Source organism: Schizosaccharomyces japonicus, assembly GCF_000149845.2.
Source record: "Schizosaccharomyces japonicus yFS275 unplaced genomic scaffold supercont5.1, whole genome shotgun sequence".
NCBI classification, from domain to species: domain Eukaryota; kingdom Fungi; phylum Ascomycota; class Schizosaccharomycetes; order Schizosaccharomycetales; family Schizosaccharomycetaceae; genus Schizosaccharomyces; species Schizosaccharomyces japonicus.
This window is the reverse complement of record NW_011627860.1, coordinates 3,485,617-3,507,990: the sequence shown is the minus strand read 5'-3', so window position 1 is coordinate 3,507,990 and position 22,374 is coordinate 3,485,617. Positions and strand designations below refer to the sequence as shown.

The 22,374-nt window shown below is 41.2% G+C and overlaps 8 protein-coding genes across 8 annotated transcripts; 4 read left to right on the top strand and 4 right to left on the bottom strand.

Annotated features, from left to right (window-relative positions):
• Positions 1-11: 11 nt before the first annotated feature.
• Positions 12-2,281, top strand: SJAG_00363 (ww domain binding protein 11). Its single transcript, XM_002171611.2, has one exon. The coding sequence runs from the start codon at positions 418-420 to the stop codon at positions 1,195-1,197; it is 780 nt and encodes a 259-aa protein (XP_002171647.1). The 5' UTR covers positions 12-417; the 3' UTR covers positions 1,198-2,281.
• SJAG_00364 (ATR checkpoint kinase Rad3) lies at positions 210-9,132 on the bottom strand. The gene is made up of 5 exons (XM_002171612.2): positions 7,014-9,132; positions 1,795-6,957; positions 1,670-1,754; positions 1,514-1,629; positions 210-1,469 (listed from the first exon to the last, which is right to left on the bottom strand). Exons 1-5 carry the CDS (start codon positions 8,619-8,621, stop codon positions 1,269-1,271), a joined length of 7,173 nt encoding a protein of 2,390 aa, XP_002171648.1. The 5' UTR covers positions 8,622-9,132; the 3' UTR covers positions 210-1,268.
• SJAG_00365 (methionine sulfoxide) lies at positions 8,845-10,098 on the top strand. Its single transcript, XM_002171613.2, has one exon. The coding sequence runs from the start codon at positions 9,247-9,249 to the stop codon at positions 9,808-9,810; it is 564 nt and encodes a 187-aa protein (XP_002171649.2). The 5' UTR covers positions 8,845-9,246; the 3' UTR covers positions 9,811-10,098.
• SJAG_00366 (fungal protein) lies at positions 9,069-11,012 on the bottom strand. Its single transcript, XM_002171614.2, has one exon. The coding sequence runs from the start codon at positions 10,811-10,813 to the stop codon at positions 10,067-10,069; it is 747 nt and encodes a 248-aa protein (XP_002171650.1). The 5' UTR covers positions 10,814-11,012; the 3' UTR covers positions 9,069-10,066.
• Positions 11,013-11,054: 42 nt separating this feature from the next.
• SJAG_00367 (hypothetical protein) lies at positions 11,055-12,702 on the top strand. Its single transcript, XM_002171615.2, has 2 exons — positions 11,055-11,305; positions 11,522-12,702. The coding sequence occupies exon 2, from the start codon at positions 11,737-11,739 to the stop codon at positions 12,409-12,411; it is 675 nt and encodes a 224-aa protein (XP_002171651.1). The 5' UTR covers positions 11,055-11,305; positions 11,522-11,736; the 3' UTR covers positions 12,412-12,702.
• On the bottom strand, positions 12,516-16,028 carry SJAG_00368 (cortical anchoring factor for dynein Mcp5/Num1). Its single transcript, XM_002171616.2, has one exon. The coding sequence runs from the start codon at positions 15,601-15,603 to the stop codon at positions 12,682-12,684; it is 2,922 nt and encodes a 973-aa protein (XP_002171652.1). The 5' UTR covers positions 15,604-16,028; the 3' UTR covers positions 12,516-12,681.
• A 39-nt stretch (positions 16,029-16,067) lies between these two features.
• SJAG_00369 (DNA damage response protein) lies at positions 16,068-18,687 on the top strand (the record flags this gene model as incomplete). Its single annotated transcript, XM_002171617.1, has 2 exons — positions 16,068-18,368; positions 18,406-18,687. The coding sequence occupies 2 exons, from the start codon at positions 16,068-16,070 to the stop codon at positions 18,685-18,687; spliced, it is 2,583 nt and encodes an 860-aa protein (XP_002171653.1).
• Positions 18,688-19,164: 477 nt separating this feature from the next.
• SJAG_00370 (squalene monooxygenase Erg1) lies at positions 19,165-21,473 on the bottom strand. Its single transcript, XM_002171618.2, has one exon. The coding sequence runs from the start codon at positions 21,183-21,185 to the stop codon at positions 19,815-19,817; it is 1,371 nt and encodes a 456-aa protein (XP_002171654.1). The 5' UTR covers positions 21,186-21,473; the 3' UTR covers positions 19,165-19,814.
• Positions 21,474-22,374: the final 901 nt, after the last annotated feature.

Here is a 22,374-nt window from a genome sequence, read left to right as displayed (position 1 = left end):
CTCCGTGACATTAAATATTTAAGAAATAGTACAACAAATAAGAAGAATATGCTCATAAAACATGCTTTGACAAGAAACCGATTGTAGTAATTCGTTTCATTACACTTCATTTGTTTCTACGACGGAAAAGGAAATAACTAATCTTTTAATCACTTATTTTTTTATTGTAACCCACCCAGCACGTTAAAAGAACTGCTAACGTTGTAGCACCAAGTATAACTTTTTTGTTCCTTCAACATCAACAACCACACAAAAATTCTTTAACAGAGTAATTATTTTCATTACGATCACCTAATGACATAGGCACTTAATAAAAGAAAGTCTCACACAAAATTTATGTTAAGACGCTTCTCTTTTTCATTTTTTGCAGCTGAAAGCTCAACCTGATTTTCAACGAGGACAAAACACCAAATTTTAATGAAAGGAAAACGTTCGCTTAATCCGGTTCAGGACGAAGCTCGAAAACGTAAGAAGAAAGAACAAGCTAAGCTTCGTCAAGAACGATCTCAAAGAAGGGACGCAAAACTTTCAACAAAAAATGTTTTTTTCTTGGAAAAGAAGATTTTTGAATTAAAGGATATTGAGAAAAGCAGACCCTTAAATTCCAGTGAGCGTCAACAACTCGATACATTAGAACGTGATGTTTATGTAATGAAAAAAAAGGGAATTGGAGGACACTCAATTGGCAACATTGAATCCGAAAAAACAAAACATGTCAATAGGGAACGACGCCAAAAGAAACCGTTTATTCCGAAAAATCCAAAAAAGAGTGTTTATTATCACCCAATATTTAACCCTTATGGTGTTCCACCACCTGGAATGCCTTATAAAGAAATTGATGATGATAATTCTGAGAGCTCAGAGACTGACGAGTCTGTTATTAACATTCCGATGCCCGAGGACGAATTTCCAGGCGACAATCCCCACCACGAGGACACCAAAAGAACGGCGCTTGTCGAACATAACGATGTTTGGAAGCAACAGGAAATTACAGCTGACGCAATCGTAAAAACAGAATACTCGGCAGAACCAATTGTTCGAGATCTTCGAAAAGAGGCAGCCCAATTTATTCCTGCTTCATTAAAACGCCAACCACAACAGTTGGAAGAACCCAATGCGGATTCCGAGTTAGAAAAATACTACAGCGAGTTAAACAATTTGGGCGCTTCAGACTCAAACCCCTCTCATGACAAGTAGACATTTTAAGGTTTAGTAACGAGATTTCATCACATTTTACCCATGACAGATGTGACAAAGACGTATCTTACTCAAAAATATGCTGCCCAACCAATATACATCTGTACGAGGTTATCGGAGCTAACGGCTTCCTTGATAAGCTCTTGTACCTGTCCTTCAACAGACAAGGGTAACGGCTCCTCTCCAATATAACCTTGCAATTTTCTGCGTATCTTTGCCAAAACTTGAGTCGCCTCATTTTGTTCAAGACCACCAGAAAGCGAATTTTGCCCCTTTATTTGTTAGCATAGTTGAATATGTGTCGATTTTGACATACTCTTCTGTTCCATTCAACAAGAGGGTCGTACAAAAACGACTCTAACACACTCATAAGCGTATTTTGATTGGAACGTAAAAGACGCATCGTAATTTCACTGGATTTTCTAAAGGACCCTGGCAAACTTTAGTACTAGGGTAAGAAAGTTTAACTTACCTTCATAGCCAGTTGGCCCCATTGCATCAACCATATTATGAGTTAGTCTAAATGGTACCTTTTCTGGTTTTGCAAATGTTAATCCCTGAAATGGTTAGTAAATTCTCTCTTTAGCGTATAAGTACCTTTTCGAAAAGACAATTAAAATCAACATGAATAGCGTCTCCGTTTAATTCATCGAACAAAATGTTCTCTCCATGCCTATCACCAAGTCCAAGTACATAACCCACCATTGACATTACAGCAAGAGTTCTCGAGTAATTCTGCCGACTTTTTACCCAACTGCTGGGTTCGGGAAATGCTTCCATAAACCATTCATGAAACACCGAGGGAAACCTTGGTAAGATTTTCTCTTCAAAGATCTTGGCCGGGTTAGGTGTTTGTAAAGCCATATCAAGATTAGCACGAAGCTCTTGATATGGAATAGGTACATTCTTTTGCTTGTAAATTTTTAGGAGTATATCACGGAAAGGGCGAGTATTATTAACCCATTCAATAAAACCGCATTCTTCATTAAGAGGGATAACCACATAAGTTCGTATATTTAGCTTTCTTCGACTAGCTGCTTGATCTTTTCGAAGAATCTTGTTAATAACATTGTTAAGTTCCATTAGTCGAGCATCTTTCCGTAGATCGTCCTTTGGTTTACATAAGAAATGATACATCTTTCCATTAGTTCCCCGAATAGTCACCTTCCTGGGTTTCTGTAGGGAATTCATGATATCAACTTCATCTTCAAAGCCTTCAATAGTTGGTTGGTTGTTTGGGAACGGGTGATACTGATGGTATACAATTCCTTTAGAAGGAAGTGTTATGTTCATAAAAGATTGAGCCGGAATTACTAAGTCAACAGGTGAATTAAGCGAAATCCGGAAATGACCCTTTAAACTAAGTTTCACAGCCCGCGTGTCTAAACGAACATTACACAGATCCAAAAGCTTGTCTGTTAAACAGACAGCAGACTGGCAAAGTTTCTTCATTTCTAAGTTTTCTGGTTGATTCTTTTTCTTTGAATATAACAGATTCAAAATGCTTTTTCCTCGCACAGACCGTTTGTGAGAAGTGGATTTCGTAGCAGCCATTAGTTGCCAAAGAGTTTCCTTTGGATATGCAGAAATGACTAAACTGATGAGATGTTCCAGCACTCGATAAACCTTCTGGTTCGGATGACAAATACGTGAAATCATTTGAGATAAGGCAGTGAGGAATAGATATTGAGGTATCTTTAAACCCAATCGGACTATATTAGAGTTTATAAGCTCCAACGACTTCTTCCTTGAGGCAATGATATGTTCTCTGAAATAACTGTCGCCCTCTTCTTCCGACAACTGAAGTTCTTCTGCTCCAAAATCCAACCAAAGTGTTAACAGTTTGGGCATACTCTCATAAATATGCTTCGTTCCATAGTAAAGAGATCTTCCATACTCATTAATAATTCGTGTTACCAGTTCACCAGTGAGAAACTTTTCGCTCTTTTTCCCAGGAGGAAGCTTCTTTTCTTCTTCAAGCATCGATACACGATGATGAGCTAAGTAATAGTGACTTTTTTCCCATTCAGGATATATATTAACCGCTTTGTAATAATAGACCTCTAAATCCTTCAGTCCAAGTTGACCAGCTTCGCCAAGCCATTTTGTAAGAGTCAACAACGCTTTTCCTTTGACAACGCTACCCTTCGACTCATTTGAAGACGTACTTGATAAAGCAGATATTGAATGCATCGAAAGAACGTCAGCAGACTCAAAAAGAGATGCATCAAAAGAGGACTGTAATTCAGCAATCGCTTTACGACGCTGTCCTTGATGCCACCACCATCTTGAGTGCTCTACTGCAGCCATGGCTTTATTTAAACTCATAGCGCGCAAAATTGAATTATACGCTCGTTGCATTTGCTGATTTTTTCGAGCAAGTTTTGCAATTTCCAAATGTGTAGGCGCTTGATACACAGAGTTTTTTGATCCTCTACTAAAGCCAACCAATTGTGCAGACAGAATTCTCTGCTTAAACTTTCCATAAGGAACAACACACTCAAGACGAGTCTTAAAAACAGACGCTACATCTTCTGGGATTGGTGTTTTAGAGAGCGTATAACTAGAAATAACACTAAAGTCATGAATAGCATGAAGCTTTGAGAGAATGTCATAGCAATCATATGAACTGTTTGCTCCAGTATTCGCAATTGCAATAGTAGCATCGGTATATAATGTACGAATCAGCTGGTCGAACTCCGCCTGATCATGCATGTTGGAGAGATAGTTCAAAAACAATCGGCCAACCTTTGTATCAAATGAAACGGACGAACTACTTGTAACAAGTTCTTGTAATTTGTCTTTAAGCAATGCACTCCAGGCAGCTTCAATAGCAAGATTGAGAACTGTAGAACGTGATGGCTCTTCAACTAGAGACGATATATGTTTAGCGTTATTGATGACAGATTCGTAATGGCCTGCTTGCAGCAAACAGTTTAGCATTCCAACCTTTAGAATATCATTCTTTGGTTGTTTCTCATAGCTTAACTCATAACAAGTGAGAGCAGAATCCCAGTTTTCTGAGTTTTCATGCAGAATTATTTGTTGATCAAGAGAATAGTTGTGAAAATTAAATGAGATTGCTTCAATCCCATCTGGATCATCGATTCCGCTGTATATTTCTTGCAAAATTCGATAATCATTTTCAGTAACAGAGCTCGGAGTTTTCTCTTTCGACATGCGTAAATGCTGTTCCCAGTAGAAAAGTGCTCTCGCATGAAAACCACAAAATAATGAGACGAGACCAAGTTTTTCTACGGGAAACTGGGAAAGGAAAGAATCCACACGTACGACGGTAGCTTCCTCAGAAACGGCATCATCAACAGACATATAACGATTCTCTCGTCGAGCTTTCGCAGACCGTTCTTCCCAGCTTCTACGCCTTCTCGCTCTAAGCCAATTGTTGAAGTAATCAACAACTTCGAAGAAGCACTTAAGAAAAGTGGTATAACGTTGCATGCTTTCTCGATTTGTACGTTCCGGTCGTTTTTGAAAGACAACCATTTTTAATTCCGTAGAGATCAGTTTTAATTCATCAGCGGACTCGGTTAAAACAGCGTTTAAGAGTAGGAATGGGAACAAGAACCTCGAAATGCTAGTTTCTTGATCCTTGATTACCTTTGCACAAATAGAAAATATACGATCAGCATTTTTAGAATGGTAATACTGCATTAACTTTAGACAAAAGCTCTGTATCCAATATGTGAAAGTTGTCGTCTCTGAATAAATTGGAAAAGATATTCTTGGCTTGAGAGATGAAGTTAGATGGTACTTTGAGTTCAAAAACGGTATTAGAACGCGCTTGGATGAATCTGGAAGTGAATTCCAGTATTGAGCTTCCACACTTTTTGTAGAGCGCTTTTGTGAGCCGATAACAGCAGATCTAAATCCTCCTAAATGAAGAAGTTCCTGCAAGGCATAAGCTAAAAAGCTTTGAGCCTTTGTATCCGTAGTAGTAATAAAAGCAGGAATGAGCTGATCCTGTATAAAACGAGTAATGAATTTTAAACATTCCTCTCCATTTTCAAAATTATCTAACATTAAAAAGCCACCAATTCTTTTCTGAGCATCCGCACGATTCGGGTCAATAGCACCCAAAATACCCAAATTTTTGGCTGCCAAAAATGAGATTTCATCATTAGAATGTGCAAATTTGAGGCAACAGTCTAGTAAACATCGTAAAAGACGATTTATAAGAGGATCAATAACATCAACTGTTATTAGCGACTGAAGAAATGCTTCCTTTGTCTGAAGATACGAAGCGAGCTTTTGTAAACCTAAAAGACAAACCGACTCGTGTTCATTACGGCAACACTGCATGATGTCTTCAATATTTAAATGAAAATCGTCAACCTGAATTTTTGAAAATGAATCGCGACTGGTTTCAGAAAAGCACTCACTTGCAAAAGAGACTGGAAGAACCGGCCGAAGCTGCTCAATGTTGTCCATTGGATCCTTTGCAATATAATCTATAACCTTTACCACAATTATTTTCTCTTTTTTGCTTATCTTAGGATACATCGAGGGCAACAAAACAAGAGAAAGACTTGCAAGTGATAAGTATTCGGGTCCGTCAATACTTAAAAGCAGGGCCAACCAGGCTTCCAAAGCATAGGATCGCAAGGTATTGTCCTGGAAGGCACTCTGGAGACAGGAAGTTATTTGAGGTAAACCCAATTTTGTTGCACTTCCAGCAAACTGGATCATTTCTTTCATTCCTATAATAGTTCGTGTCTTTTCATTTATAGAAGCTTTCCCTCTTAAGTTGTTTATAATGTTAGAGAACTCTGCAAGGATTCCTAGGATATGATTATTAAAAAAGTCCAGAAGAAGCGTTTCCTCATTGACATTTTTTTCATTTAAACTGGGCGAAACAAGTATTGCGACTTTCGTTATCGCATTAATTACTTGACTTACTTGAGCTTCTTTATGACAAAGTTGTAAAAGCTCAACAGTAACAGAAATAGGATCAGAACGTAGCAAACGAGATAGATCAATTTTTTCAAAATCCGATGACGCTAGCGTCAATAGTAACATTACACTTTCTTCAACATTTGCCGATTCGGATGTTAGAAATGTTGCTAGTATTTTAGGCATATTTGACAAACACAAGGACGAGACTGTATTATGAGAGGCTTCCGCTATTTTTTGAATAACCGCACGATTTTTTGTTAAAACAAGATACGGAACCGTGTAGGCTTGAGTTCGTGTCAAGAAGTCATTATCAGTAATGCCCATAGTTTCAGCAAAAAGTTTTACAATGCCAGGCTTATGAGTAACACTTTTAATGATCATTACACAAACAGTTCTCCAGTAAGGGGAGAATAGTTGCCATATCGTTACGTCCCTTCTTCGGGCAACGTTATGGAGACAGCTAACGGCTACACCTTGATGAAAGGTATCTCCTTCGACAATAAACTCAATTAACTGCAGAAGTATTAAATGTAATTCCTCCCCCTCTGCCACTTCAGCAATATGCGCCCAAGCCATAATGGTAGTTTCCAAGAACTTTGAATGAGACCCAGAGGCAAGGTTTTTTAATGTTTCCAAAATCATTATTCTGTTTTCTGTTGGGGAAACAATATCTTCATGCGTATAAAATGATGAAAAAAAGCGTGGTAATATACGGCCTGCACTCATACGAAGCATTCTGACAGAACTAAATAACATTTGCAAACATCTCTTACCAGAATCAGAGTCTGCCAAAGCAATAAATGTATTTGAATGATTTGTCCATCGCCAATACGCATCCAAAATCTTCTGGCGATACAGTGAATTGCTCTGTATGACCGAGTTATTGAAGAGCAAAGAGAAACCTGTTCTGTAGGAATTTTTCTCAGAACTTCCGTTTCAGCACTCGTTGAGAATTTAATCCGTTGAGGTGAGTCACAGAGCCAACAATAATGTGTATGCACTTTAGTGTCATATTTAGAAGAGGTATTCAACTTTTCAGAACAGTGAATTGTAGCAAACAATTGAAGGTCTTCAACGAGAAGTTCAGTTGTATTTTCAAGAAACGATGTGACTTTTGACTTAAGCTCATCTTCAAACCGCTTTTCAAAAGCCTGATTATGATTTGATACCCATTTGCCAATGGAATACAAGGAAGAGACGTCTTGGTTTGCTTTTAGATTTGTAAATTCACCCAGTGGTGAATCACTGAGAGTTGAATAAAAGTAACGTACAAATCGAAGCAATATAACGTTGTTAAAATATTTACAAAATGGGTTTTCCAAACTGACATCTGTTTCGGCTTGCAAAGCGTGGAAAAAGTTAGAATCCTTGTGCTTTAGACAGCGCATAAGAATGTTCGCACATTTCCGTGCATCCGTTTGAGCATCCTCCGTCATTTCTTTATAGTGAACCGCCAAAGACATGATTTCGGATGCGGCAGAAGTCAAATGTTCGGGATATAACGTTTGAAAGGCGCAGAAGTACACAAACATTATTGAGACAGTAAACTCAGCGTCGACTTTTACGGATTCGCGTAGTTGAAACGCGGCTTTGCTTATAGAAAGAATGTAATTCCGAGAACGAATGCATAACGGAGCTTTCAGAAGCATATACTTCAATGAAAAACACACCAGTACGTCAAGTACTCGAAAATACATACTCAGTTGAACTGCAGGTTCAAACTCATTAAGCTTTTGCATTAGCAGCAAGTGAAATACGTGTTGTTTCAACCAGTCCCAATGCTGAATGTACAACATATCAGTAGGTTTCAATTGAGAGTGGGGAAGATACTTTGCAAGCACCGAGGACGCCTGCAAAAAGAAGCATGTAGCCGCAGATCGAGTGTCAAGCGCTATAAGAAAGTCATCTTTTTTTGTTCTATTGCTCATAAGAAAATTTGGAGCTGCAGAGTACAAGGGTACCACAGATTGTGACTTACTAAGACTCACTAAAGCGCCGAAGCTGTACTCGATGTACCGTTTCCATTCTTCCTCTAGCCACACTGCATGCATCGATAACTGTGCATGCTCGTTAACGAGGTAAAGAAGCTGTAAGTGAAACCCACATAATTTATCATATATAGGAATGAGCGATTCCAAACTATACAGAAAAATTGTCCTTGGAAAAAGCCATTCAAGAAACACAATGGATGACTTCGTCGAGTTTAGCAGTGCCGGTTTTGCCGTTATAACAAGTAAAAGCGCATCGAGAGATTGCTCTGCTTGTCTAAGAAATAGACTATTCCGCACGTTTTCCGCCTTCTTTTTGTCTAAAAAAGGGAGTAAACCTGCTTCCACGAGGACTTGAATAAGTTGCAATGAGACCTCGGCATTGGAAAAGTCGGCAAATGAATTTGAGCACTTTTTAACATCCAAAACTTCGTCTAGAAGTTGTTGAAAAGCATTTCTGTCATCAAAGGATTGTTGTGACAGAGTAAGGGACTCTGCTTTTGTATTGATATTCGAATTCATGCACGACTACCATGAATTACACTTTGGACATAAAAGGCGTTATTTCAAGGACAAACAATAGTCAATGGGGTGTTCAAACCACGGCAGTTGCATGCACTGTGTTTCAGTAACAAAATAAATGCAGATTTCCCCGTATTTGAGAAAAACTCGAGTATTTCCAAAGGGTAGGGTGAACCATGAAATGGACCACCTGTGAAAAGAATAATATCACAAATGTGTCAAGAAGCTAGATACAGAAACAAATAAACCATCAAGAGAGACATAGTTAGTGGAATAACCATTTTGATTGATTTACACGGTTTCGTTGCGAAGTCGCCGATACAAAAAATCTCGTCTCAATTTTACTAAAGCGAATTCACAAAAAATGGCAATGATACTCGCATCTACACCAAAGACGAACCATAGTGCACACCAAGAAGAGCCACTGAAGTTTCACTATTCGACTTGCCTCCTCTAGCAGCTCACCAGTAAATGTTGGATGCGTCACGGTTGAATCAAGATTACACCAAGGGCAAATAAGCCAACAATATATATTTCAAAGCAACTGACAGGGGAAGTAGTTTCTTGAGCAAAGGAAGGAATTAATTCGCTTAAAGCAGTAAACATTACTAGACATAAAAAGTTTATGCTCCGTCTGTTTATTCGAAACGCCCGTCAATTTACAAACACCAGGCGTTTAGTTGGTAATCAAGTTTTTTTTCCGGTTGCATTTTTTTCCTCTAAGCATCAATTGAAAAATCACAAAATGTCGTTTCCATTACAAAAATCGGAGGATGAATGGCGTCTGCAGCTCTCGCCAGAACAGTTCCGTGTCCTTCGTCAAAAAGCAACAGAGCCACCCGGCAGCGGTAAATATGACAAGACGTTTCCCACTGAGGGCTTGTTTTGTTGTGCCGGATGTGGAGAACCTCTCTACATTGCAAACAGCAAGTTTAATAGCAAGTGCGGATGGCCTGCCTTTTTTGAAGCTTTACCAGGAAAGGTGAAACGCATTGAAGACACCAGCTTTGGCATGACTCGCACGGAGGCTGTGTGTGCCAATTGTGGAGGCCATCTTGGCCATATCTTCAAGGGAGAAGGCTATCCAACGCCGACAAATGAGCGCCATTGCATAAACTCTGTATCTTTAAGGTTTCATACTGAACACACATTCCTTGATGGTTTAGAAGACGCCGACAAACAGGATTAACTGAGACATCGGTTAATCTACTTCAAAAGTGCCCAAACAATTAATTGGAACATGTATTATTATTCATTGTCAGTGACCTCCCTAGGTTGTGCAATTATAAGCTGTCAAAGAACGGCAGATACGCAGAGTCGAAACGGCGACAGCCGGTGTCGCTGTCGCCAGTACGATTGATGAGATAAAAAAATCGTAAATAGTATATAAAAAGTCATTTGCGAATTGCCGATGTGTCTTCATTAAGATGGGACATGCCAATGATTTAAATTTCGTAAACGTATGACGTCTCGCCAGATTCTGCATATGCTTCTACAGCCTTGTCTATAGGCGTAGCTCCATCTGTCATGTCGATGGTTTTGTGTATAGTCTTTGGGTTCAAAGCCAAAGCGAGTAGCGTTTTGGCAACATTTCCTCGTGCAATTGTAACGCGGAGAGTAACGTGGCCAAGCTGAATTTTTCCGCTTGCTTCTTCGTCCGACAGTCCCGAAGGCCGTGCAATTGTCCAGTCCAGCTTGTCAGTTCGACGGACAATTTCCTTGTCTGCGGCTAACTTCCATCTGTAGTAGTTATCCAGAACACCGTGGATCCACTTACTAGCCTCAATGTCTTCGTTCGTGTAATGTGCAGGAACAGGTTTATCCATGTCACGATTATCGCAAGCAGATACAACCAAGAATCGGCGTAACCCAGCTTCTATCATGGCGTCACATACCTTCACGCAGCCTTCAAAATCAACATGTTTCGTACGTTCAGGACCGCCTTTTCCGCCTGCACCGGCACTGAAGATAACAATAGATGGATCCACTTGCTTAAACAGCTCAACTATTTCTTTCACAGTCGTGTCTTCCAAAGAGAGTAATTTGGGAATGCCACCAAGGGCCTCAATGTCCTTAAACTGTTCTGTTTTGCGAACGACAGAGAAAACTTTATGACCAGCTTCTACAGCATATTTTGTGAACAAAAGTGCAACTTTTCCGTGGCCGCCAAAAACAATAAATGTCTCAGTCATAATGTATCGTCAGATAGTACGTAGAGTCTAAATGTAGCAGTAGATTCGAACGTATATAATTCAAATGTCCTCAAAGTAGTATAGTATGTTTCGTGTTTTGGTCTGCGCCGCGCGTCGCGATATCTTATACGTAAGAAGCCGCACTTATGACATCAGTATCGAACAAATATGAGTTATCTCAAAATTAAGTTTAATAAAGTGTTCGTATAGATAAAAATTTCTAATAAGTGGAATGCTACACCAAAAACCATTGCTTGACGAATCCCTTAGCGAGTATTGAGGCTCTGATATAGGTAAGCCTCCACCAACAGTGCGTTTATATTTCATCTTCTTCGGCTTCGTTTTAAGCAGGAGATTGTACTTTCTCACTTACCAATATCGCTTTCGCGTTTTCACCCGTGGTAGTGTTTGTGAAGCTCCTTCTGGCGGGAACAATTGTATCGTATATACCATATTCGCATAAAAAATAAGTGCTCATCGAGGAAACAATAGGTAAGTAATGATGAACAGAATGGAATCTTCTTAAGGAGAAGAATGGCAATGAATTGAATAACGAATTTTGTTCCGTGTAAGACGGCTCAAAGTGTAAATTGTAACGACCGTAGCCTCTTGCTTCATTTCATCCCCGTTTAACGATACACCAATTAAGGGTTTCTTCTCTTTTCCGTCACCCACCCTCTCGTTTTCACGGTTAATGCTAACAGTCAGTTCCTCTTTATATTTCTATTGATACAACCAAAAAAAGTTTCAATCGTACATTGCTTTTGTTCCATTCCCCTTTGCATCGACGGGCTTTTACGACTGTTTCCCGTATTACTTACTCTTTGCTTCAAGTTGGTGAAAACTCACTCTTTTTTTTCGCCGATTTTTGCTCCCTTTTGGCTATCAAAAAAAGTACATTTGCTCGTTCCCGATCGCACAAAATGTCACCTCTTGCGAAATTGTTCATCGCTTTTTACACCTTCGCAGGCATCATCACACAAACACTCGCTGAGAATCCAATTTCTACTACCACTCTTTTTTCTGCTCCAACGATTACTGAAGTAATCACGTCTTATAATACGTATGTCACTCTAGCAGTTGCTCCGGCTGTCTACGAACTGCCTTGCGGTTGCACAGAAAACACAAATATACGGACTACCGTTACCAAATGTCCTGTTTCCTTAACTTTCAAAGGAATCGAGTCCCAAACGATTAGCACGCCTTGTCTCACGGCGACCGGTTTTACAACTTCATATCATGATGACAGCTGCAACTGCGAAAAGACTGTGTATGCCACGTACAGTCCTGTTATCCCACCCGAGTCTGTTTACAGCATCGAATGGAAAACAAGAACAGATAGATATGAAGGAAATATGTTTTTCCGAACATTTTTACCTAAAGCCACCACATTCTCTACGCTCGATAATGTGATTACTGCAACTGAACCTCTAATTGTTGCAACTCCATTCATTTACCCAACGCTTCTTGGTTATGTGCAAGAAGCACATGTGACGCAAGTCCCTTATGCCACGGGCAATCCTGTGGCTGCAGCACCTACGTCCACCTTTACTACTGTCACGACTGCCGTTCCCAATGTTGGGATGGAGTCCTTGTAGGACGGGTTACTTGTACACAAAGTCCATCTATACTTGCTATATCTTGTGAGTGCCTCTGCCTACGAGTCACTATTTGCTTGTTCCACGACGCTCGTAACGTTGCATGTGTTTCATCGTTTTAGATTACTAGAGCTCATTGTAACGTAAACTTGTAGTTCATTCATTAAATTCATTAGTATATACAAAACAGAACACAAACAATTTTCATGACCAGCGAGCGAAGACTTGGTAATGTTCATGAGCAGAAATGAAACCGTATGCTTTTCTCGTCTATTGGCGAAAAGTTTGGTTCAAAGGTCGGATATCGTTATAGCTTCGAATTCTGCGACCAGCGCGTTTTCGAAGAGCAGTCATAACATTCCGCATCTGAGAAATCTGCTGCTCGGACCAAGAAAGGGTTTTGCTGTGAATGATCCTTTCCAGAGCACACACCCAAATATTGTGAATTTCGCTTGTTTCAGCAACAAGACACACAGACGTAGATCCTGAACAGATTATGATGCTTGCATTATGAGACCCGGCCTTTGCATGCTTTGATTTCTCCTCAACTATGTGAAAACTGCTAATGTGCATTGTTCTTGTCTTCATATTTTTCGGGGCATTAAAATTCGGACATAAACGAGTCCAGTTCAGCGTCAGGAGAGATGGGTGAATCCATGCATATCGTTTATGCCTACCATCATGAGTCAAGAATCGTGAGAAACCTCTAATACGCTTGTGCATATAAGAGCCTTGTGTGACCCAAGCGATACATTCTTCAGTGATATTCATGGAAGATGAGGGATGGGGAACAGAATCCGAATGTTGGTTTTTTTGTAACGGAACACCCATTGGAGACAACTGTATACATCTTGCAGCTACATTGTCCAACTGTTCTTCTCGCTTCGGCATTGGTGCTTCAATCTTTTGAGTCGCAGTTGCAGACGGGCTCCGAGATAATAAAGCTTTATTGCTCGATCCCGAGTTTATCATAAACGTAACGCTTTTTGACTTAGGTTCATTCTTTGTCGATTCTGAGTCCACACGACGGCCCGAAACCGCAGCAACCGCCTGCTCGAACTCTGAACTTACATCAACGAAATTCTCTGAAGCATCTGAAGATTCTTCCGCCACCTCCTTGATCGGGCAAGGTTCTTCAAAATGAGAACTTAAGGGAGAAAACGAAGCATCCAAGTTGATCGTAGAATCGCTCGCTACCTGTTTGATGCAACTTGGGAGTTCACAAAAATCAGCATCACTTGACAACCTCACGCGAGCACTGGGCTCGAAGTCAAAGTTATCATCCAAGTGGCAGTCTGGTAAATTATAAACTTGACCGACGCGACCATCGAACGTATGCTGAAAGGTAACGAAATGATCAAGACATTCCTTGAGAATATTAGCTTGCATTAAGTCCTTTGTCACCAACGAGAGATTTTCTTGAGAAGCAAGAGAATAGTTGGTACAGGAACCATCTCCTAGCAAATTTTGCTCACTTGATGAAGTTGAAACTTTCTGATACTTGAGTGGTTGTATTATACTTTGATTTTTTGTTTCACTTGAAAAATGCTTTTCTGGAAGTGGTTTTTTCACAGTACAAATGGACAAACGAGCAGGTGCCGAAATTGTTGAAGAAGACAATAAGACTAGTTCAACAGTTTGTGAAATATTATTCACAGGCAACTGGGGTTCTTCAGTGTATGGCTCAACATAAGTCAAGTTCAAAACATCCGATGTGGTCAACAGCGATGGCTTGGAAGGCGGTGAGAGATTTGGGGGATCTTCAACATGAAATGAATCCTTCTTAAACGAAAGATCTCTATCACCAGAGCAGACATGGTTATTGTCTGGGATTGATGGAATGTCCCAATCCGCCAAACTAATTTCCGTAGATTGACTTTGTGTTTCATGAAACAAGCTGCCAGCAGAGCTTAAAGAGAATGATGTTTCTGCCGATGAAGATTCAGCATGAGCGCTGCCATCAATGTCAAACCATGCGTTTGGATGCTGGATACTTCCATCCAACAAGAACCGGGCCTTAGGCTTCACCATAAAACCCTTTCCGTTCGAAGATCCAAGCTGCCTTTTTCGAATGGTCGGTGGTGCATTTTTGTTGCATAACTCGGTTTGTAGGCTAAATAGTTGACGTTGCATACTAGAACGACTAACTCGTTTCTTACGAGTTATTGAACTAGACCGACTAAGCGGAAGAGAAGATTCACGTTTTGGTGAGGAGGAAGACAAGACTGACCGAAGTTCATCCTCAATGCATATCGGATGGATAACATTCTCGATTTCTGAAGTGACAACGTCGTTATGCTGTAAAGATACAATTTCATCAGAAGGTTGAGAAGCGGATTTCGTTCCCCGTGCTTGGCGTACTTCGAGAAGCAGACAGTTTGCCTCGTCTAATAAGTTCTGCAGATCCGTGCTTTTCTGCTTCAGAACATGAATCTCATTCCGCAATTGAGAAACTTGATCCTCATAACTTTGACAGGTTTGTTCATGTGCCTGTTCAAAAGTTCCTTCACTTTCCTGAAGTTTCTTAACCAGCGATTCCAGGCGCTTATTCTCGTTACCAAGTCTCTTGTTAACAGACGAAATTGTGGATTCGCTTTCCAATAGTTGCTGCACTCGAGCACGAAGTTCCCGATTTTCCTCTTCCACTCTTAATTTATCTTGCTGAGAGTATTTTGACTGAAGTTTCGTGTTTTCAAGTTTGTCAGCGAGTGAAGAAGCATTCTTTCTATACAAGGAACACTGATCCGTCCGTTGCAGAAGCAACCTTTGAACATGTTGAACTTGTTTGAGCAAGTTTCTAGCAACTTCAATGACATATTGAGAGGCGGGGATATGTGGAGAATCCGTTAACCGTGGCAAAGTTGTACTTGTTTGAATCATCGGACTATGCAATTGTCCAGTATCACCTTTCTGCAGTAATTTTTGAGTCTCTCGATTAGTTTCCGCCATTTCATCATTTAATCTGTCAAGTTTACTCTTAAACACTGCATCAGCATTCGTCAACTGGCGTTTTCCGTCCGAATAAAACTTGCTTAACGCCAGTTCCAAGACCTGTTTTTGTTTAAGCAATGATTCTCCTAATTTTGCGGCAAGAAGAAGCCGATGCTGAATGTCGACTAGCAATCGTTGAACATCATCCTTCGTTTCAAAGGAAGGGAAAGCAAGCAGAGATGCTTCTATGCCCCCTTTCATTACTTTGAATTAAATAACACGCTTGAGGATGCAATTCCGAGCCTTTCATTGCTTTATATAGCAGTTGAAGCAAACAAAGGAAAAGAAACGCGCTTTAAACAAAGGAGCAAGTATTAAAACGCGTAACAAAGACATTCCCACTTTCCTTACAAACCGGTGCAAAGTTCTTTGCACGAACAACAGAAGGATCTGAGACTATTCTATCAAACTATTTTCACCAGCTCCTCTCCTGTTGTGTGAGAAGGACACAAATTCAAATTCAGCTTTCAGAGTAGCTCATGATTAATATCGATACAACAGATCTAAATGTACACTAATTTATGCATTTAGTCATGTTTTTCTGTATTTTTTCAGCTGGCTGGTAACGAGTGGCATTTAGAAGTGTCGCGTTGATCACTGAGCGTCTCCCACCAAACACGCTAAAAAAGAACTCTAATAACGGTTCACCAAAAAAACGCAAAATCATGAGTGATTTGGATGAAAAAGACGCCGACAAAGAGGTGGAAGAACACGATGAAGTTACAGAAGACGGGAACTCGTTATCACCAGTTGCGAAGGCTTTAAGCCAAGTAGAAGTTCCAAAAACAGCACGACGCGTCAAGGTTTACGAAATGGAGTTCGATAATTGGGCAGATTGTGGAACAGGATACTGTAGTGGCTTAATTGAGGACTCGTTGGCATTTTTGATTGTTCATTCGGAAATCGATAATGAGACAGTTCTCCTTAAAACTCAAATTATAAACGAAGACATTTATTCGCGGCAAGAAGATACATTGATAGTTTGGCAAGAACTGGATGGAAGCGATATGGCTTTAAGTTTCCAGGAGGCTGTTGGTTGTATAGAGATGTGGACATTTCTTGTTGATGTGCAAAAAGCTATATCAACTGTAACCGGAAAGCCAATTAAAGAGGATTCTCTGTTAGACGAAGCGGCTTTAGCTCAACATAATTTGTCGGAATCGATGGTTCTGCCTGCTGCTGAACTTTCAAACTTTGCTGAAATTAATGAGTTTGTCTTGTGTGCAATGCAATCGCTGACGACGAGAGAAGCTCTTCGCAAGTTAATTGTGTCTGATCATTACGCAGAACGGTTACTTGAACTGTTTTCTTTGTGTGAAGACCTGGAAAATACCCAGGATTTGTATCTTTTGTGCTCAATATTCAAGAGCTTTATTCAACTCAACGACGATGCGTTTTTTGAACCATTAATACGCAACGATGAAACTCTTCTTGCTCTTGCCGGTGTTTTTGAGTATGATCCGGAGTTTCCTAACTTCAAGGCTAAACATCGCGAGTACTTGATGGATAACTCAAGGTTTAAAGAGGTCGTTCCCATCCGTGATCCTGAAGTACTCAAAAAAATTCACCAAACTTTTAAACTTCAGTATTTGCGGGACGTTATTTTTTCTCGTGTTTTGGACGATCCCACTTTTTGCGTTTTAAATTCATTCATTTTCTTTAATCAGGCTGACATTATCAAACATCTTCAACACGACGATGTATTTTTAAATGAACTTTTTGGATTGTATAGCAACCCAGACGAGAACGACCAACGAAAACAAGATGGAATTCTCTTGATCCAACAAATATGTCAAATCGCTCAGTCACTTCAGTCCCAGTCATGTGGCGTATTGTACACTGAATTCGTCAAACGAAACCTGTTTTCCGCCTTGGATTACGCTATGAAGCATGAGAATCCTGTTGTACGTAATACGGGATCAGATATTCTTATTTCAATTATTGACCAAAACCCCTCCCTGATCTGGAAAGAATTTGAAAATGATGTCGCCAAGTTCGAAGATGAAAACACTGTTGATGCCGAGATGCAAAACACGCCATCTCAAAACGCTCAACAGTCCATGCTTACCTCCCTTATTTCTATGTTGCATCATGAATCTTCGCTTGGTGTCCTTGCACAGATGACGGAGGCCTTCAAAGCGCTGCTTAGCTGTCCTGGCTCTTATGGAAATGAAAACATAAGCCGTGCTTATGACATGGTAAACGAAACAAACATCGAAAATGGTCTTCATTTTATTGATGTATTTTATCAAAAGTTTCTCGACAAGCTCGTCCAACCGCTTCTTCAGTTGGAAGACCCAGAAGCAATTGGCGACGAGCAATTGAATGTGCTTTCGAATATATGCGAACTAGTAGGATTTTGCATGCGTTCTCATGAAAACTGGTTGCACAAACGTGAAACTTTTTCTGGATTGAGTAGGAGCGTTGCTAAACTGCTACACTGTACAAAAAAACACGTTCAGCTTACAGCCTTACGGTTTTTCCGTACTGGTGTTGGTGCACATTGGGATACAATGATTAGCCTTATGTTGGAAAACCATTCTTTCGATGCAATTTTTGAACTTATGTTGTCTGTCCGTACAGGAAGTAACCTCGTCACCTCAGCGTGTCTCGAATTCTTTGAGTTTGTAAAAAATGAAGGAACTATGCCTGTTTTGTTATTTCTTTACTCTAACTATCAAGACAAGTTGTCTGTGTTGCAGTCTCTGCACACCTTTGCAGATCTCATTAATACGGTACAATCATATCAGCAAAGTCAACGCCAAACAACCGAAAATTTGGACAACACAGAAAACAATCAAGAAGTCGCAAAAAATGATATTTCCACTGAAGCATCAATTTCCGAGACCAAGGACAAAGAGCCGTCTGCTGATGAGAACGCGTTCACTGAGGCAGAAGACACTCATTTATCAGAAAAAACCGTTATTTCCGAGTCCCTTACTCTGCAATCGGAGTTTGTTGGTGATGTACCTTTCAAAACGCAAATCCTACACGCATATGGAGTCGATTGATGGTCAAGAACAACACATTGAAAACACAGAAGAAGAAAATGGTCTATCAGATGACGAAGCCTCTCCAAAGAAGCGTCAAGCGCGTGAGCAAGTCTCACAAGCAACTGAAGCAAAGTTTGACGTTAATGGTTTAGCTGACCTCGAAGATTCAAAAGGATTATTATCTTTGCCGGCAACCAACGAAATTACGGATGACATTACACCAGAATCAGTGCCTGACGCTACTCCAAAAGAAGAAAATACTCATCAGGAAACTTCCTCTCCTGCCTCATGAACCACGCCCATCCTACTTTTGTGCTGTTGAAGCACCAAAGTCTCCGTTCTTGTGAACGAACTTAAAATTGTTATCGTTTCCTTCCCTTTTTCTCTTTGAATGTGATGATTCCAGTCGTTCATGTCCTCAATTCCTAAAAAAAACACATTCACATCTTTTTTTCCAATGCACACATTCATAAAAGTTCACGACAACCCGTGTAATATTTGTTCTTGTTTATGTCTCTCAGGCAAGTGTTGACTCCTCTTATGGGGAGCCTGTTTGACTAATGAAACATGTTATAGATGTCTAATTATCTCCAAACCTCCCTTCCTGCACTGATATCTTTTTATGGGTGCGACTTCTTCATCCCCGTCCGACCCCTGCTTCTCGCTCGTTTCTAACCTTTTGTCCGCCTTCCCTATTACACATTCAACACCTCAGTGTCGCTCTTTTCCATACATGGATTTAAAAAGACGTAAATATTGCACACGTTACGGGCAACTCACGATTCAACGAGCCGCTGTCGTCCTTTGTCGTATCGTGCCTTTTCACTAATATAAAGGCAATCCTACGCGTTTCAACGGTTGCGACATCAATTCTTAGCCACAAAAACACTTCAACGTCCTTGTAAGATTAAAAAATGACTTGCATGAAATTAATTTTTCGTTGTATACCATACCATCCGAACCGCGCCCATTCATTACTTTGCACGTAACATTCGTTCACCAAAATATAAAATTAAGTTCGACGCAGTATCGAAAGTACACACACAAATAAAAATAACAAAGAGGAGAACTAGCATCCAACAGGCCAGCACCAGTAGATCCAACAATACTTTGTAGTAGTGAAAGACATTAGGGCCGCTTGATATCTGCAGGACACCGTAAGGGCCGAAGCTGGGCCATCCATTCCAAGGTGTTTCACTCCCTGAGAAGGCAGAGACCCATGCTCTTCCATCCGAGCACAATGGTTGCATCAAGCATGCTCAACACGGCCGCAAGAATTAACTCGCCGGCTTTTCGTTGACAGCCAAAGGAGCCGCCATGTGCAAAAGACGTACCTATGACACCGAATATAAGAAAGATAACATACCGACAAGAGGAAGCAAAACGCGCCTCGATCCATTTTGTGTCATCTTATGTCGTTTAAGAGGACATTTCGCTAATAATGTAAGGCATAATCACGAATGTGGCCTGAGCAAAAATAAAAATGGACTCAATAACGCGCACGGGCATAAGGAAAACAGGAGCTTCGGCAATATAGCGAAACATGGAGTACATGGCGACGGCATAAAAGTGCATGATCAAATGAGACGGGCTGTGATCCAGACCACCCAACAAACTCACAGGACCAGAGACGCAGCTGCCGCCGCGCTTAAAATAATCAATACAGCCGACTTCTAAGGCCTTCATATAGCGGTTACGGGGATAGAAGAGTTTGTACAAGGCAATAGACAGCACGTTAATAACAAAACTGTAACCCTTACGCTTCCAATGAAACTTTTGCATCTGGTTGAGAAGATTGTCATAGTCAGTCAGATCGGGAACAACAGAAGGGGCGATAAAACGGGAAAGAAGGTACGCGTCGTGGAAGCACACAGTCATACCGCCGCCAGTGAGAGGATGGCGCATGTTATTAGAGTCACCGATGAGAATCATACCCTTTGTGCGGTTGACTGAGGGAGGGAGGAATTGGTTAGGCATAGTGCGAATTCGGTCGTTATAGACTGCTTCTTTCAAACATGGACCAAGTTCACCGGGCATGTTGGGGACACACTGTTCGAGAACGTATTTCTTAAGGCCGTCCATGGAAGGAAGCTGCTTGCCAGGGTAGTTGATCAGAATACGAGCTTCAGTGCTGGAAATAGGATACATGACCATAGGAGCAACCTTGCTAAGGATAACATGGCCACGTCCGGGAGTAACCCACTTCGGGTTGGTAAGAATGAGACCCAAAAAGTGATCAGAGACTTGAATGGGATGGTCAATAAAAGGCTTACGGAATTTGGAAAAGCAACCATCGCACACAACAGTAAGAGGTGCCATGATCTCTGTAGGCTTCTCCGAGCCCTTTTTGGTACAGCTGACGCCAACGACAACGTCGCCAGTGGAATTACGAACTAATTCATTCGCCGTAGCCTCAATTACAGTGACATTCGGCGTATTGGCAAGAGCCTTACGAAGGTTCATGATGAAGCGACCATAGTGAAAGCCAATGCCTTGGTATTGCTTTCCAGAAGCAGAATTGGGGTAGGGGACAGAGACGCTGTCGCCATTTTGAAAGACTTGGTATCCTTGGGTCCATTGGCCATCAATACCCTCAACCGTGTCGGCAATGCCGATTTTGGCGAGAGCTTCAATGCCGCCGGGCTGTAAGAGCTCACCAACGATACGGTCAGGTTCGGACATATCGCGCTCAATGACAACGACTTTGCGACCCTGGCGCCCCAAGGCACAGCCAAGTGCACTACCAGTAACACCGGCGCCAATAATAATCACGTCAGCACTCTGGGACATACTAAAAAAAAAACAGGACAAGGGATGAGGAGGGAGGTGAGAAGGGAAGAAGACGAAAACGAAAAAACGCAAGAACTAAAGAGAGAACGCGAGTATTTTAGGTAGACGGAAAAACACTGATACTACTGGAACAGAAGAATCAACAGTTCAAGTTGCGAAATTAAAAATGGTGATGCGACCAAATCAAAAAACAACTATTCCAGGGAATGTGTTGCAGTGTATTCGTCTGAAAACTGATTGGGAAGCTGGTTGGCTCTGGTTAGAATGCGCTGCGGGGTTGTTGGCTCCTTATATACGTCCTGGCGACAACGATGTAGGGTAAGGGTTTCGGTTAGCACGCTATGACCGGCTAATTCAGGGACACCGACGCCGATCAAAATCGTACCAGTTGGTGGGACAAAGGGCGCAGAGTCGCAATTAAGAACGAATTCAGCGTCTGTTTCGAACGGAATTGACTCACAAGCAACAGTACAATGGAGCTAATTGTTTTCTATGCCTTATTGTCGTCTTCAACACAATATTAGAGCCGCGGAGTGCTGGGGCTTTCGTCGGTTATGCTGCACGTAATTCCGGCTTTTCAACTGTGATTGGTCGTTTCCCCTCCCTTAAAGACTCGACTCCGCGACAGGGATGCGCTGCGACGGGAATCAGCAAGGCGTTTATTGGCTGTTGAAGTTGACTTAGCGCTGGAGGTTTTAAAGCACGAGAGAGTTTTGACGGCATAATTACATCACTGGCAGCGGAAGCAGATAACAGAAAGCTTATTTTATAGGGCAAAAGAAGCCAAAATATTAACCAACAATCCTTCTCGTTATGCCGTGCGGAGAAGCCTGCGACAGAACGGGCATTTTTTGACCTATTCTTTTCGAGCCACTGTCTCAGCTGCTGGATGTTGAAAGTGTTCTTTCGTCCTCCGCCACAAACTCCTCACCGGCAAATTGTCGCACCCAACACACCAGCGCTCGCTTAACCGTTTGAAGAAATAAAGTTATGCCAGCCGATGCAGTAAGGTTTCTTCAGCCGACCTGTCTCCTCCAGACCCCCACTTCCCCACTTCGCTGCCGAAACCTTCGAGTGGTCGCCGAGTCCTCGAGGCGGGGCTATTCCCGCAAAGCACTCGGAGTTAGGTGTCTCTCCGTATCGGCCAACAGACTAAACAAGTGAGTTTTCGCAAGGTCCTCGGGTTACC